Source organism: Bidens hawaiensis, unplaced genomic scaffold (assembly GCF_021521415.1).
Source record: "Bidens hawaiensis isolate Kalapana, Puna unplaced genomic scaffold, B.hawaiensis_p1.1 tig00062069_1, whole genome shotgun sequence".
Taxonomy (NCBI): domain Eukaryota; kingdom Viridiplantae; phylum Streptophyta; class Magnoliopsida; order Asterales; family Asteraceae; genus Bidens; species Bidens hawaiensis.
Window position 1 is genome coordinate 28,953 of NW_027501128.1, and position 14,990 is coordinate 43,942.

A 14,990-nucleotide genomic window follows, 5' to 3' on the forward strand; every position below is an offset into this window, starting at 1 on the left:
ACGATGACATGGGGCTTCTAATTAGGGAGGGTTTCGATTGTGTTGAGTGAAAACAAACAGGTTAGAACATATTAGAAAATCAATTGTTGAGTCGGGTAAGAGCCACCTGGGATCCGAGGAAAAAACCATATGTGAAAAATGGGTTTTAAAAGGTGAGGAGGGCTGAGAGGATGACAATTGGCACAAAGTGGTATCCTTTTATTAGAATAGATAGATTAGGCCATTTAAGTAACTAGTGTTGATAACTTTAAAGTGTAAGAAAACCTAACCTTGAAGAGGTTCATACAATTTGGTTTGGTTATTAACCTCAATCAAATTAACTAGTCGGTTTTTGAAGTCTGGCTCGTATTGACCAATAATCACAAGCATAAATACACGAAATGAAGTTTAAATTTAATTTCGGTTAACCGAGAATACAAGAAGTAACCAGTAACCGCTTTTCAGTTAATTTCAGTTCGGTTTGGTCAGTTCGGATATAATTCCATTGATTCCTGTGATGACGTCAGTGAGCCAGTCTGCTTTCTATTTTGGGTAAACCGATTCAAAGCTATCCTCTTCCTCTGCGGCTCGCAGAGTTTCGAGGTTTTCAACTCAATTCGTTGTCACCTTCCGATACATACTTCAAACACATATATTATTATTATATTATTATAATATACATATATAGGATATATTAATACTCATACTCATCTATCTTCAGGAGCTAGGGTTTCACAATTTGGTAACTGCTACTCAATCAATATTAATAATAATAATTCAGTTTTAATTTATTTTAAGTTTTTAACTACTGTTTCATTAATTAGTTGTGTGTTTGATCAGTTTATTGGATTTGAAGTCAGTAGAAGTATTGAATCTGAGATTTGATTCGAGCTTATTGCGTTGAATTTGTTTCATCTGAGGTTCGTTTTCGAATTTTGACTTATTATTTTGTTCATACATATTAGGTTAATATTAATTTGCAAGCTTAATTCAATCACACACCAGATTAGATTAATTTTAAGCTTAGTTTTATTACACCAGATTAGGTTAATTTTAAGCTTAATTTAATTACACTAGATTAGGTTAATTTTAGTTACATCAGATTAGGTTAGGGGTGTAAACGAGACAAGCCGAGCCGAGCCGAGACTTCTGAGAGTTCGAGCTTGAGATCGGTTCGTTTCGGTATCCTTTTCTGAAGCTCGAGCTTGGCTCGTGAGTTGTTTTTTCAAGCTCGAGCTTGGCTCAGACTCGGCTCTGCTCATAAATAAATTATTATTATTAATTGCAAGCGCAATTCAATCACACACCAGATTAGCTTAATTTTAAGCTTAGTTCAATTACCACCCGATTAGGTTAATAGTTTTAATTGTACCGGACTAGGTTAATTTTAAGCTTAATTCAATTACACTAGATTAGGTTATTTTACTTACATCAGATTAGGTTAGGGGTTTAAGCGAGGTGAGCCGAGCCTCGTTTTGACTTTTGAGAGTTCGAGCTCGAGATCGTTTCGGTCTCTTTTTCTGAAGCTCGAGCTTGGCTCAGACTCGACTCTGCTCATAAATAAATTTATTATTATTAATTGCAAGCTTAATTCAATCACACACAGGATTAGATTAGTTTTAAGCTTAATTCAGTTACACTAGATTAGGTTAATTTTAGACTTTTGGTTACATCAGATTAGTTTAGGGGTGTAAGTGAGGCGAGCAGAGCCCGAACTCGACTAGTTTCGACTTTTGAGATCTCGAGCTTGTTTTGACTTATGAGAGCTCGAGCTTGTAGGTTAACTGTAATTGCACTAGATTAGATTAATATTAAACCTTAATTCAGTTACACCAGATTAGCGTATTTTTTATTACACCAGATTAGGTTAGGGGTGTAAATGAGGCTCGTTTTGACTTCTGAGAGCTCGAGCTCGTGATCGGTTGTTTCAATCTCTTTTTCTAAAACTCGAGCTCGGCTCGTGAGTTGTTTTTTCAAGCTTGAGCTCGGCTCGGACTCTCGGCTCATAATTATATTTAAGGTTGGTACTAATACAATGTAAACTCTCGGAAACCTTAAATACTCTCGGCTGTGCAATGTAAACTAATGCATAGAATGCCAAAAGAAGTGAAACTTAGAAATACACAAGGCTCGAGCTCAGGCTCGAGCTAACTAAACAGGTTTTGTTTGAGGCTCGAGCTCAGGTTGTTTCGACTTTCGAGCGTTTTATTGATCTGAGCTTGAGTAGCTAGAAAGCAGCTCGGCTCGTTTGCACCCCTAGGTTAGGTTAATATTAATTACACCAGAGTAGGTTAATTTTTAGCTTAGTTCAATTACACCAGCTTATGTTAATTTTAATTATACCAGATCAGGTTAATTTTTAAGCTTAATTCAATTACACCAGATAAGGTTAATTTGAGCTTCTGATATAGGTTGGGGTTTGGTGAGATTGAGATAAAAACAATTCCGTTGGGATCGTGTAATCAGGTTGTGTTTGATACAAGATTGACATAACAGATGAAGGAAGTTTAATTTGCTTGTGGACAGCTTTTGAAATGGAGTTCCCTTCCCCAACAAAAGATAAGCCCATGGGTTTCTGGGCTTCACCAAGAGGTCAGATGGATAATCCAACATCTTTAGATGGGTTTAGTAGACCTGAAGACCCGTTCAACAGTTTTTCTGAGCTTATGAACTTTGATACTTATGCTGGATGGTGTACAAGTCCTTCAGCAGCTGATCAGATGTTAGCATCTTTTGCACTATCAGCCGGTTACGCACCTTATGATTACTCAAACTTCACAGAACAAGTTAAGGGCGGTTTTCTAGCAAATGATGTACCAATGGCACAAAATTCAATTAATGGTGGTGATTTCATGTTGCCTGTGAATTCTGCTGATGAAAATGACGGTTCTTCTCAACGAAAGAATGTTCAAGAAGCTGGAAATGATATTGTTCAGGGGCCACCACCAATATCTCTTGCTGAAAAAATGTTAAAAGCTTTGTCTTTGTTTAAGGACTCGTGTGGGGCGGGTATTTTGGCTCAAGTTTGGGTTCCAATTAAGGAAGGTGATAAGTGTATATTAAGCACTTGTGAGCAGCCATATTTGCTTGACCAGGCGTTGGCTGGATACCGTGAAGTTTCTAGAGGTTTTACCTTCTCTGCTGAAGCAGAAGCTGGTGACTTTCCCGGGCTTCCGGGCCGGGTGTTTACCTCAAAAGTTCCAGAATGGACTTCAAATGTAGCCCATTACAAGAAAGGTGAATACTTGCGTATAGATCATGCACTCAGCCATGAAGTGCGTGGATCTATTGCTCTTCCTGTTTTTGAAGATGATTCATATGTGAAATCTTGTTGTGCTGTACTTGAGCTTGTTACAGTGAAAGAGAAAACTGATTTTAGTGCTGAGATGGACCGTGTTTGTCGAGTCCTTGAGGTAATTCTTTTAATATATTGCTTATTGAAATTGTTTGACTGATTAATTGTGAGAAAAATAAGCTGTTTGGATAAGTAGCTTGCAGTATGATATTGAAAACCACTTATTATAGAAGAATAAGCACATAAGTAGTTTAATTAAGCAATCTCAAAAACCCCTTACTCTAGGGAAGTATTCTCTCAGGTTAATTCTTAGTTTTTTGTTTCTTTGCTGATGAAACTGTTAAAAAGGTTTCTTGGTTGATATAATATGAACATAAAGATATGAGAACAAGTAACATAGTCATCACTGAAGGTAGTAATGTGATTTAAAGTATGTGACATTTCAAAATTTACAGTTATCTATACCACCGGACCCATATTGTTCAAATAAGTGATCTAAACTAGTTTTTCTTTCACTTTTTTGCGTGTCTATGTGTATAATGCAGTAGTAAAATCCATTCATATCTCAGTATCTGTATCTATGTGTTGCTCTTTGCTGCATTCTTGTAGATGCCTTACTTTCCTCCTCCATCCTTTTATAAATAGATAATAGTGAAAAATCGAAGTGGGTAAGGTTGAAATCAATCAGTAATTTGCTTTTTATTAATTTTGCAACAAGTTCTTAATTTTCATGTTTCCTGCACAATTCTTAAATCTATGGCTTTATAAATTAATTGTGATCATCATCTCTTTCCTGTTTCTGTACTTTTGCAGACTGTAAATCTGAAAAGCGTTGCACCTCCTCGACTTCATAAGCAGGTAATTTAATAAGCAGTGCTGGATTTTGTATCCTTATACACGTCATTATGATATTAACTAGATTCTAGATATGATATGTAAAGTTGATGAAATACCTTTTTCTTTAAAACAATCATTCTGCAGTGCCTCTCAAAAAACCAAATGGCAGCTTTGGCAGAAATTACAGATGTTCTTCGAGCTGTATGTCATGCACACAGATTACCGGTTGCTCTAACATGGATACCATGTAATTACAACGAACAAGTCGGTGATGAAATCATAAAAGTACGAGTTGGAGGGCGTAATGGTAACTCGACAGAGAAATCTATATTGTGCATTCAACCAGATGCGTGTTATGTTAATGACAGAGAAATGCAAGGTTTCGTGCAAGCGTGTAGTGAGCATCATCTTGAAGAATCACAGGGTATTGCAGGGAAAGCACTTCAATCGAATCATCCTTTTTTCTTCCCTGATGTTAAAAATTATCATATAAGTCAGTATCCACTTGTTCAACATGCTAGAAAGTATGGTTTAAATGCTGCGGTTGCAATAAGGTTACGTAGCACCTATACGGGTGATGATGATTATATACTGGAGTTTTTTCTTCCAGTCAACATGAAGGGGTCTACAGAACAGCAACTTTTGTTGAACAATTTATCAAGTACAATGCAGAGGATTTGTAAGAGTTTGAGGACTGTTTCTGATGCAGAGTTATCAGGTGTGGTGGGGCCTGGTGTTGGATTTCGTAACGGTTTGGATGAAAACAGTCTTCCAGTGGAGCTATCAACTACTGCTGATCAAGTTTCTGGAAATGCAACCGAGTCAACTGATGTTTGGACAGGAGCAAGTGCACCTGATCAGGTAATACTGTTTTTTTAATAAAGTTAAACCAATATATCTCCACAATATACTTGTAACATCATTAAGCTATAATACCAAAACAAAACGAGTCCATTAAAAGTAACAACACTTCAGCAGTTAGCTGGTAACCTCAGTTTTTGTAACGTTGTAAACTTAGAAATTATTAGTGCATCCATTTACTTTAGTTACAGTAACAACACTCCTTGTGTTGAATATTGACACATATACAAAAATTGCTTCTTATTGAAGAATTGGGTATCTAAGTTTAGCATGGACCTTTGTTAGAAATGCATATGATTTTAGTTGGCCAAAGTCAACACGACCCTTATCCTTTTAACCATGCAGACGGTTGGTGGATCAAAACGTCAGTCTGAGAAAAAACGAAGTGCTTCAGAGAAAAACGTTAGCTTAAGTGTTCTACAACAATACTTTTCTGGAAGCCTTAAGGATGCTGCTAAAGCCATTGGAGGTACATTTCCATCTTCATAATTATATTTCCAAAATTATATAATTGTTCCATATGTTTTATTCTTTTTGCTACTTTTTATAGTTTGTCCTACTACACTAAAAAGGATATGCAGACAGCATGGTATATCCAGGTGGCCATCAAGAAAGATTAACAAGGTAAACCGTTCGTTACAAAAGATACAAACGGTTCTTGATTCTGTTCAAGGTGTAGAAGGAGGGTTAAAGTTTGACCCGACAACATGCGGTCTTGTAACAGCAAGTGGCATCATCCAAGATCTTGACCCACAAAAATGTTCAAAACTTTCCAATAATACCCCCGAAAGTACATCACCGTCACCACATCCTTCATCATCATGTTTTAATACTGAAAACCCAATTGTTAAACTTGAAGATGAATGCTCAATGAGGGTGGACAAGTTAAAGTTGTCTAATAGCATCCCGATTACAACTTCCAATAATGAATATTGGAGTCCAGTTGACGGTCAACCGAAAAGAAAAAAGTCAAACCCGCATCTCCTCTCACAAAGCTTGACCTCCATGGCGAATGGTGATGACATGGATACATCAATGAATGATGATCATGATCGTGATCATAACCAGTCGACTTCCTCAGGCATGACTGAATCATCAAACGGGTCAATGGTGAACGGAAGTTCGTCAAGCTCTCCAAGTTTCAGTGGTCTTAAAAACTCTAAACCCGACGTGTTATCGTGTGATGAAGGATCTAAACTTACTGTAAAAGCCACATACAAAGAAGATACAGTTAGATTCAAATTTGAACCAACTTCTGGTTGGTTTCAGCTTTACGAAGAAGTTGCCAAAAGGTTTAAGATACAAACAGGTACTTTTCAGCTCAAATACCGGGACGATGAAGAGGAGTGGGTTCTGTTAGTGTGTGAGTCCGACTGGAACGAGTGTCTTGAGATTTTAGAATTTTCCGGGACCCGCACCGTGAGGTTTCTTGTTCGCGATGCTACTTTTGCTACGGGCAGCTCGGGCGGTAGCAATTGTTTCTTGATGGGAAGTTCTTAAAATGACACTCGCCCTTTCGGTCAGTTCTTTTTCTGTTAAATTTGAATAAAATGGTTGTTTTTGAAGTCATTGCTTCCTCTTTGAAGCTTGAGCTTAGTTGAATTTGAATAATAATGTAAGATAATAATAATAATAATAATATTGTTACATTACATGTATAGGTATGAAGAAGATAGGAGTAGTGAAAGATTTTCATTTGTTTAAATATGTTGGTATTTTGTACAAACAAATGGTCATAACCATATCAATATGGTTTATAAGTACCATAATATTTTCTTAATGAGGGGTGGTTATTGTTTTGTAAAGGCCATGCTTGCGTACTTATTGTACTTTTAACTAGGGGTGCAAACGAGCCGAGCTGCTTAAGCTCGTATTGGTTAAAAGATCGAAACGAGCTGAGCCCAAGCCGCTCGTGGGCTTCTTGAGCTCGGATCGATAGAAAGCTCGAAACGAAGCTTGAGCTTTTTCGAGCTCGAGCCAAGCCCGAACCTCGTATGGGGTCCTAACGAGCCTTACATATTTTTTAGTTTGACTTCTTTTGGACTTCTATATGTATTACTTTCACACTGCACAATTGAGCTTGAGCTCGTTTAAGGTACTACATCATGAGCTAGTGCCAAGCTTAGGCTCTTTTAAGTTTTTTTTTAAATATATAAGATAATTAAAAACAAATATAAATGAATTAATAAATAATGAACGAGCCGAGTCTGAGTTAAAAATACAACTCGAAACGAGCCAAGCTCGAGCTCAAGTTCCCGTAAGTCAAAACCAGCCAAGCTCGAGCTAATCGAGCTCGGGCTCGGCTCATTTACACCCTAGTTTTAACTAATCAAAAGTTTTGTTCTAGAAAAACAAGTAAATGAAATAAGAAAGATATGTTTCAGATTTATAATCTGAAATAAATAAAGTAAAATGTATTTGTTATTTATTTGTAAAGTTATTTAAGAATGAAAGAATAAGAATATATGCAAGTAGTTAGTTAATTATTCGACACAACCCTTTCAATAGCACAAAAGCCATGTTTTTTTTTTTTTAACTCTCAAATCGTGTGTAAATACTTTTATATTTGTTTTGAGATTCCATTTGCGAATATAGTTTAATATTTTTAATATCTTGAAATTTGAATTAGATTCGAAATTAGAAATAAATGAAATGTTTGAAAAATCTATAATGTATTTTTATGCAGTCATGTCATTCTTTAAAATATGTGATTCTTCTTATATTTTTCAAATAAAATTATTGAATGCCTTGTGAACAAAATATAATACAAGTGCAAGTCCAATATTATGTATATTGGACTTTGTGGATCACTACTCTTACATAAACTTTTTTAGTACTAGTTTCTACTATATTCAAAAGCTATTTTTAAGTTTAAAAAACATGGTATCGTACCGATAAGGAAAACTTGTATATTCCAAGACAACAACCTAAATAGTTATTCCTGCTCGAAAGCTTGAACACTTGAAGTGTACCTTGATTCGGTAACAGGAATGATCAAAGAATTGTTGGATTGTTTTATGTATGTTTGCGAGAACCAAGTTACGCCTTACTTATATAGAGCAAATTATATCATATAGTTCATAGCTATGGTTTTGGCTTAATAACCAATTTGTTCTTCAATTGTAATCCGTAATTTAGCATTATGATTATCAAGTATCAAATAAAAACATCATTGTTCTTACTGATCTCGTGTGATCATCCAACAAAACACTAAACTTTAACTTGATTTAACAACTATTCTGTTTGCTTACACTTGTCGAATCCACCTGAGATAACTGAAGTCACTCCTCCCACCAGTGATACACACAAGTAAACTCACCCTAAACTATCCCATTGAGATGAGGTCGCGCCATACTCATGAATAGCATCTTGACACAAATGACTAAAGTCGTTGAGAACTAGCCTACTCGTCCGACTCATCTCATTTATGATTGTGTGTCAATGATACATGATCATAAGTAGAGGTACGCAAAAAACCTGAACCTGGAACCGGACCCGATAAAAATACTTGGAACCGGTTTTTTTAATACCTGGATTTTTAATACCCGAACCCGTACCCGACCTGTAGGGCACGGATAGCCGGATAGGGTATGCATTTCAGTACCAAAACATGTACCCGGAACCGGACCCGATTTGTACCAGGTAATACCCGAAAACCCGAACCGGTTCCATACCCGAACTGGGTTTTTCAAATACCCGATATTACCCGAAAAATACCCGGAAAAATAATCCTAAAATGTGCAACCCCTAAAAACATCCAATAAATATCTGAAAAAAAGCCAGAAAAACCCCGAAAATATGGCTTTTTCAGTACCCGTAAATAGGGTATTCAAATACCCCATTTTAAAATACCCGGTTCTATATCCGACCCGAACCCGAACGCGATGCATAGGGTATGGTTTTTAAAGACAATACTCGGACCCGAACCCGACCTGGGTTTTGCCAATACCCGTTTTTTCAATACCCGGTTCCATACCCGAACCCGGTTATTTGAAAAACCCGATTTATGCACCTCTAATCATAAGCGAAACAGATAAAGCTGCTTCTCAACGAAAACCTATTTTCTTTTTAAAATTTGGTACTTATGTTAAAACCTTTGGTCTAGTACAAGTGTGACAAAACCTAACGCATATCTAACTCCATTTACTTCCTTTAAAATTATTATACAACCAACAGTACAACACCTTTATGTTTATACATCATGACGTAAGCATACTTTCTATTTTGGGTAACCATTCCATTCCAAAGTCTATCCTCTGCCTTATTATTATTATTACTCTCGAACTCTGGTGTTGGGTCGCATATTTCCGAGGTTTTCAAACTCACGTGCTTGTCACCTTCCGTTGGATACTTTGGTCGGTTTGTTTCATAGATTCAATTGGTTGTACTTTTGGTCACTTCTTGTATGTATGTATGTATGTATGTATGTATGTTTCACTGAATCAAACTATAATAAGTCTGAGACTCAATATATCATGTTTATTGCCTTGCAACTGATTAACTGAAACACCCCCAACTTGTTTCATCAGAGGTTTGTTTTCAGTTTTTTCCACTTATTATTATTATTATTATTATTATTATTAATTATGATTATTATTATTATTATTTCCCAATTAGGTTCAAATGCAGTGTTAAACGGGTCGTGTTTGCGGGTTGGCCTGGCGACCCTGAAAAGACGAAAATCGTGTGAAACCGAACACGACATGCATATTCACGGGTTGACTTGAACACGGCCTATTTTACCTGAAGTTTTTTTAAATGTTTTTAGATATTAATACTTTAAATTTACATGTTTACAGCTGTACAAATTTATGTTAAAAAGTTAGGTGTGTTAAACGGGTCGTGTAAGACGTGAACCCAAACACAATCCGCATATTCACGGATTGATCCGAACATGACCTGTCTGACCAAAAGTTTTTTTTATTTTTTAATATTGATAATTTAATTTTACGTTTTTACAACAAATATAGAGCTATTTATGGGTAAAAAGTTGTTCAAGGTGGCAAAATTTAACGTGGGAAAAGTGAAATGCGTTTAATTTTAATGCATTGTAAGGTGTAAGGGGCCTCGTTCCAAAATTGGTTGTATTGTGATCTTTGTGTTCTAGCATCTTGCCAGTGTTGTTTATTAATAAATAATTCTATTTTGCTGGTCGTTTAAAAAAAATATATTAGAAAATATTAATTTTTAATTATGAAGTATTATGTCAATTTTCTTTTGAGTTTTAACTTTTGGCATAGTATACCCAACCAATTTAACTTTATCACTTATCACATACAACACATTTTATTAAAAAATATAAAAAAAAATGGGTTGACCCGAGCCCGACCTGTTTAGCTAAACTGGTTCGCGAGCTTGACAAGAAAATGACCCAAACCTGTTTACACCAAACCCAAACCCGTGAATTTCGTGTTAGGTTCGTGACTCGTGTCGTGTCAAAACTTTTCACCTATATTTGTGAGATTTTATTTTAGATAGTTTAATCATATTGTTTTTGACAAAAGATTGAAATAACAGATGAAAGCAGTTTAAATGGACACAACAAAAGATAAACAGATGTCTTTATGGGCTACTCGAAGAACTCAGATGGATAATTCAGTATCTTTAGACGGGTTTAGTCGACCCGATGACCCGTTTAACGGGTTATCCGAGGGTATGAATCTTGATGCTTATGCTGGATGGTGCACAAGTCCTTCTGCAGCTGATCAAATGCTAGCATCTTTTGCATTATCAAATGCTTATGCATCGTATGATTATTCGATCAACGGTGGAGATTTCGTCCTACCCGTGAGTTCGGATGATGAAAATCGACAAAAGAGTGTTCAAGAAAGTGGAAATGACATTATTCAGCGGTCACCGCCAACAACACTTGCTGAAAAAATGTTAAAGGTGTTGTCTTTGGTTAAAGATTCATCCGGGACGGGTATTTTGGCCCAAATTTGGGTGCCAATTAAGGAAGGTGATAAGTATATATTAAGTACTTGTGAGCAGCCTTACTTGCTTGATCAGGCGTTGGCGGGATACCGGGAAGTTTCAAGAGGATTCACCTTTTCTGCAGAAGTGAGGCCCGGTAACTTTCCTGGGCTTCCGGGTCGGGTTTTTACCTCGAAAGTTCCTGAATGGACTTCAAATGTGGCTCATTATAATAAATGTGAGTACTTGAGGATAGATCATGCGCTAAGTCATGAAGTGCGTGGATCGATTGCTGTTCCGGTTTTTGAAGATGGTTCGTATGAGAATGGTTGTTGTGCGGTTCTTGAACTTGTTACGATGAAAGAGAAAGCTGATTTTAGTGCTGAGATGGATCATATTTGTCGGGCTCTTGAGGTAATTCGTTTAAATGTTGGTAAATGAACATTAATATATGAGAACTTGTGGCTCGTGAACATTAATACATGTCTTGTTTTTTGTTTATGTTCATTCATTTAAATTCGTTTATGTTTGTTCATCGGTGGTTATTGGTTTATGTTTGTTGAAGCTCATTCGTTTACGTTTGCTAATATATTCATTTAAATTTTCCGGCCCATTACAACTTAGTCCAGTTTTATATTTCAATAAATTTTTAGGCCCAACACATTGTTTTTCACATTATTTTTAACCGGCTTTACCTAAATTATATTCATTCATCTATGTTAAGATATGTTTATTTATTTATACTTCTAGCGAACACGGACCTGCTCTTTTCGTATTTATTTGGTTCTTCTACAAGCCTATCACTGCTTTTAGGTAGGTAGTCTTCACTTGATTAAGTGACGTATTATGACGTATTATGACCGTTCAGCTAAATTTTGAGCGCTTATAATGTTAAGTTCAGCTATTATTTGTAACAAAGTTGTGTAACACTTTCTTAATTTCATGTTTCCCGCAAATTTCTTGAATCTTGACGCTCATCTCTTTGGTGTCTTTTTGATACTTGCAGACCGTAAACCTGAAAAGTGTCACACCTCCTCGACTTCATAAGCAGGTATTTAATCATTATAGCGCTGGATTTTATTATTTAAGTACATTTCGTTACAAATTTACAATGTTAACAAAATTTTAATTCCTTTTTCATCAAAATTACTATTTTGCAGTGCCTCTCAAAGAACCAAATGGCTGCTTTATCCGAAATAACCGACGTTCTTCGAGCTGTATGCCACGCACACAGATTACCGGTCGCTCTAACATGGATACCATGCAGTTTCAATGAACAAGTTGGTAACGAAAATATAAAAGTACGAGTTGGAGGGCGTAATGGTAATTCGACAGAGAAATCTATATTATGCATTCAACCAGATGCGTGTTATGTTAATGACAGAGAAATGCAAGGTTTCGTGCAAGCGTGTAGCGAGCATCATCTTGAAGAATCACAGGGTATTGCAGGGAAAGTACTTCAGTCGAATCATCCTTTTTTCTTCCATGATGTTAAAGAGTATCATATAAATCAGTACCCGCTCGTTCAACACGCTAGAAAATATGGTTTAAACGCTGCGGTTGCAATAAGTTTAAGGAGCACTTACACGGGTGATGATGATTATATACTGGAGTTTTTTCTTCCGGTTAACATGAAAGGGTCAACCGAACAGCAACTTTTGTTGAATAATTTGTCCGGGACAATGCAGAGGATTTGCAGAAGTTTGAGGACTGTTTCTGATGCAGAAGTATCCGGTGTAGTGGGGCCCGGTGTTGATCAGGTTTCTGTAAATTCAACCGAGGTAACTGATGCTTGGACGGAAACACGTGCACCCGAGCAGGTAGTATTATTTATTTTAATATATATATATATATTTATAGGATCAGGGATCATGTGAGAAATATTTTGAAATTGATAACTTTGAGAACCATTTTAAACCACAAAAAACCCAAAAAATTTTAAAAATCATAAAACAAAAAAAAACGCAAAAACAAAAAAAGTAAAAAAACCAAACTTCTTATTTATCATCCCGGTTTAATAAACAAAAATAAAATAAAATAAAAAGCGTCTCGGTTTGGCTAAATTATACACATATGTACAATTTAAGGTAAATGATAATGCACATATGTGTACATTGCGTAACTAGAGATTAAATGAAATTATACACATGTGTATAATACGAAGTTTTTTTTTAATTAAACCGGAATGAAATATACGAATTTTGGTTTTTTTACTTTTTAAATTTTTTTTTTGTTTTTTTTTGTTTTATAAATTTTTTTAAATATTTTTTTAGAGGTTTTTTTGTGGCTTAAAATGGTTCTCAAAGTTCTCAATTTCCTAAGGGTTCTCTTAGGATCCTTACCCTATATATATATATATATATATATATATTGTATTTCAGTATGTGATAGTGGTTGGTCAAAGTCAACATGACGCTTATCTTTTTAAACTTGCAGCCGGTTAATGGGTCAAAACGACAATCTGAGAAAAAACGAAGTAGTTCAGAGATAAACGTTAGCTTAAGTGTTCTACAACAATATTTTTCTGGAACTCTTAAAGATGCTGCTAAAGCCATTGGAGGTACATTTCCACTTCATAATAATATTAAGAAAATTATATAACATTTTATATAAAAATGTTATATGACATGTTATGTACTTATTTTTTTTTGTAGTTTGTCCTACTACACTAAAAAGAATATGCAGACAGCATGGTATATCTAGATGGCCATCAAGAAAGATTAATAAAGTAAACCGTTCGTTAAAAAGGTTACAAACGGTTCTTGATTCTGTACAAGGTGTAGAAGGAGGGTTAAAGTTTGACCCGACAACATGCGGTCTTGTAGCTGCAAGTGGTGTCACCCAAGATCCTAATGTACAAAAAAGTTCGAATCTTTCCAATAATACCCCTGAAAGTACATCGTGTTTTAATCACGAAAACCCGATTGTAAAAGTTGAAGGTGAATTAAAGTTGTCTAATAGCATCCCGAATCCAAATTCCAACGGTGAATATTGGAGTCCGGTTAACAGTCAACCGAAAGTCAAAAAGTCAAACCCGTGTTTCCTCTCACAAAACTTGAGCTCGATGGCGAACGGTGATGATATGGATACGTCAATGGTTGATGATCATGATCATAACCCATCCACTTCTTCATCAAACGGGTCAATGATGAATGGAAGTTCGTCAAGTTCTCCAAGCATCGGTGGTCTTAAAACCTCTAAACGCGATATGTTATCGTGTGATGAAGGGTCTAAACTTACTGTAAAAGCTACATACAAAGAAGATACAGTAAGGTTCAAATTTGAACCGACTTCTGGTTGGTTTCAGCTTTACGAAGAAGTTGCCAAAAGGTTTAAGATACAAGCAGGCACTTTTGAGCTTAAATACCGGGACGATGAAGAGGAATGGGTTCTGTTAGTGTGTGAATCCGACTGGAACGAGTGTCTTGAGATTTTAGATTTTCTTGGGACTCGCACGGTGAAGTTTCTTGTTCGTGATGCTGCTTTTGCTACGGGAAGCTCGGGCAGCAGCAACTGTTTCTTGATGGGAAGTTGTTAAATGTTAAAGACGGAAACCCGTGTTCTTTTTCTGTTAAAGTTTAATAAAGTTTTGATTTTGATGTCAATGGTTGAGCTTAGTTAAATCTGAATAATAATAATAATAATGTATGAAAATACAGGTAATGTTGTTACATGTATAGGTGTGGAGAAGGTAGGAGTAGTTTTAGTTATATTGACTATTTTGTATAAGCAAATGGTCAAACCATAGAAATATGGGTTTTTAAGTTATCATGTTATTTTCTTTCAAGTGAGATTTGTGCTATGCATTAGATGTGCAGTGCTTGTGATATTTGATTTGTCTAAAACCAGTTTGGATCCAACCGGTTTTGACCATGCAAAACCCAAACCTCTTCGATTTAGAACCCGGCTCGGTTTGGGAAAAAAACCGATTTTGTACACCTCTACTGTCAAGTCAATGAGTCTATAATTATTAATTAACATGTAGAATATTAACAAGATAAACAAACACGAACATGTTATTATTTAATGAACAAGCACAAACAAGAACATAAACTCTGTTCATTTAAGTGTTGGTGTCCGTTTATTAATTCGAATAAATTCAAAT

General features: G+C 35.8%; 2 protein-coding genes across 9 annotated transcripts; both read left to right on the forward strand.

The window, feature by feature from the left end:
- Positions 1-671: 671 nt before the first annotated feature.
- On the forward strand, positions 672-6,741 carry LOC143603515 (protein NLP9-like). Of its 4 annotated transcripts, none has more exons than XM_077080290.1 (7): positions 672-721; positions 820-899; positions 2,391-3,392; positions 4,088-4,132; positions 4,256-4,972; positions 5,318-5,441; positions 5,523-6,741. In XM_077080290.1, exons 3-7 carry the CDS (start codon positions 2,514-2,516, stop codon positions 6,470-6,472), a joined length of 2,715 nt encoding a protein of 904 aa, XP_076936405.1. In that variant the 5' UTR covers positions 672-721; positions 820-899; positions 2,391-2,513; the 3' UTR covers positions 6,473-6,741. The 4 variants fall into 4 exon arrangements, with proteins under 4 accessions (XP_076936405.1, XP_076936406.1, XP_076936404.1 ...); XM_077080291.1 differs by having other exon boundaries at positions 681-721; positions 840-899; XM_077080289.1 differs by lacking the exon at positions 672-721 and having other exon boundaries at positions 768-899.
- Positions 6,742-9,167: 2,426 nt separating this feature from the next.
- LOC143603516 (protein NLP9-like) lies at positions 9,168-14,429 on the forward strand. 5 transcript variants are annotated; one of them, XM_077080294.1, is made up of 6 exons: positions 9,168-9,503; positions 10,477-11,299; positions 11,892-11,936; positions 12,046-12,705; positions 13,322-13,445; positions 13,540-14,429. In XM_077080294.1, exons 2-6 carry the CDS (start codon positions 10,505-10,507, stop codon positions 14,421-14,423), a joined length of 2,508 nt encoding a protein of 835 aa, XP_076936409.1. In that variant the 5' UTR covers positions 9,168-9,503; positions 10,477-10,504; the 3' UTR covers positions 14,424-14,429. The 5 variants fall into 5 exon arrangements, with proteins under 5 accessions (XP_076936409.1, XP_076936410.1, XP_076936412.1 ...); XM_077080295.1 differs by having other exon boundaries at positions 9,168-9,327; positions 10,490-11,299; XM_077080297.1 differs by lacking the exon at positions 9,168-9,503 and having other exon boundaries at positions 10,433-11,299; positions 13,540-13,834; positions 13,883-14,429.
- Positions 14,430-14,990: the final 561 nt, after the last annotated feature.

Bases quoted from the DNA above. Each gene is read 5' to 3' on its own strand.
- LOC143603515 (XM_077080290.1), top strand. From the start codon at position 2,514: ATGGAGTTCCCTTCCCCAACAAAAGATAAGCCCATGGGTTTCTGGGCT. The intron at 3,393-4,087 runs GTAATTCTTTTA...GTACTTTTGCAG, and splicing joins GTGTTTGTCGAGTCCTTGAG to ACTGTAAATCTGAAAAGCGT. The intron at 5,442-5,522 runs GTACATTTCCAT...TACTTTTTATAG, and splicing joins TGCTGCTAAAGCCATTGGAG to TTTGTCCTACTACACTAAAA.
- LOC143603516 (XM_077080294.1), top strand. From the start codon at position 10,505: ATGGACACAACAAAAGATAAACAGATGTCTTTATGGGCTACTCGAAGA. The intron at 11,937-12,045 runs GTATTTAATCAT...ACTATTTTGCAG, and splicing joins CTCCTCGACTTCATAAGCAG to TGCCTCTCAAAGAACCAAAT. The intron at 13,446-13,539 runs GTACATTTCCAC...TTTTTTTTGTAG, and splicing joins TGCTGCTAAAGCCATTGGAG to TTTGTCCTACTACACTAAAA.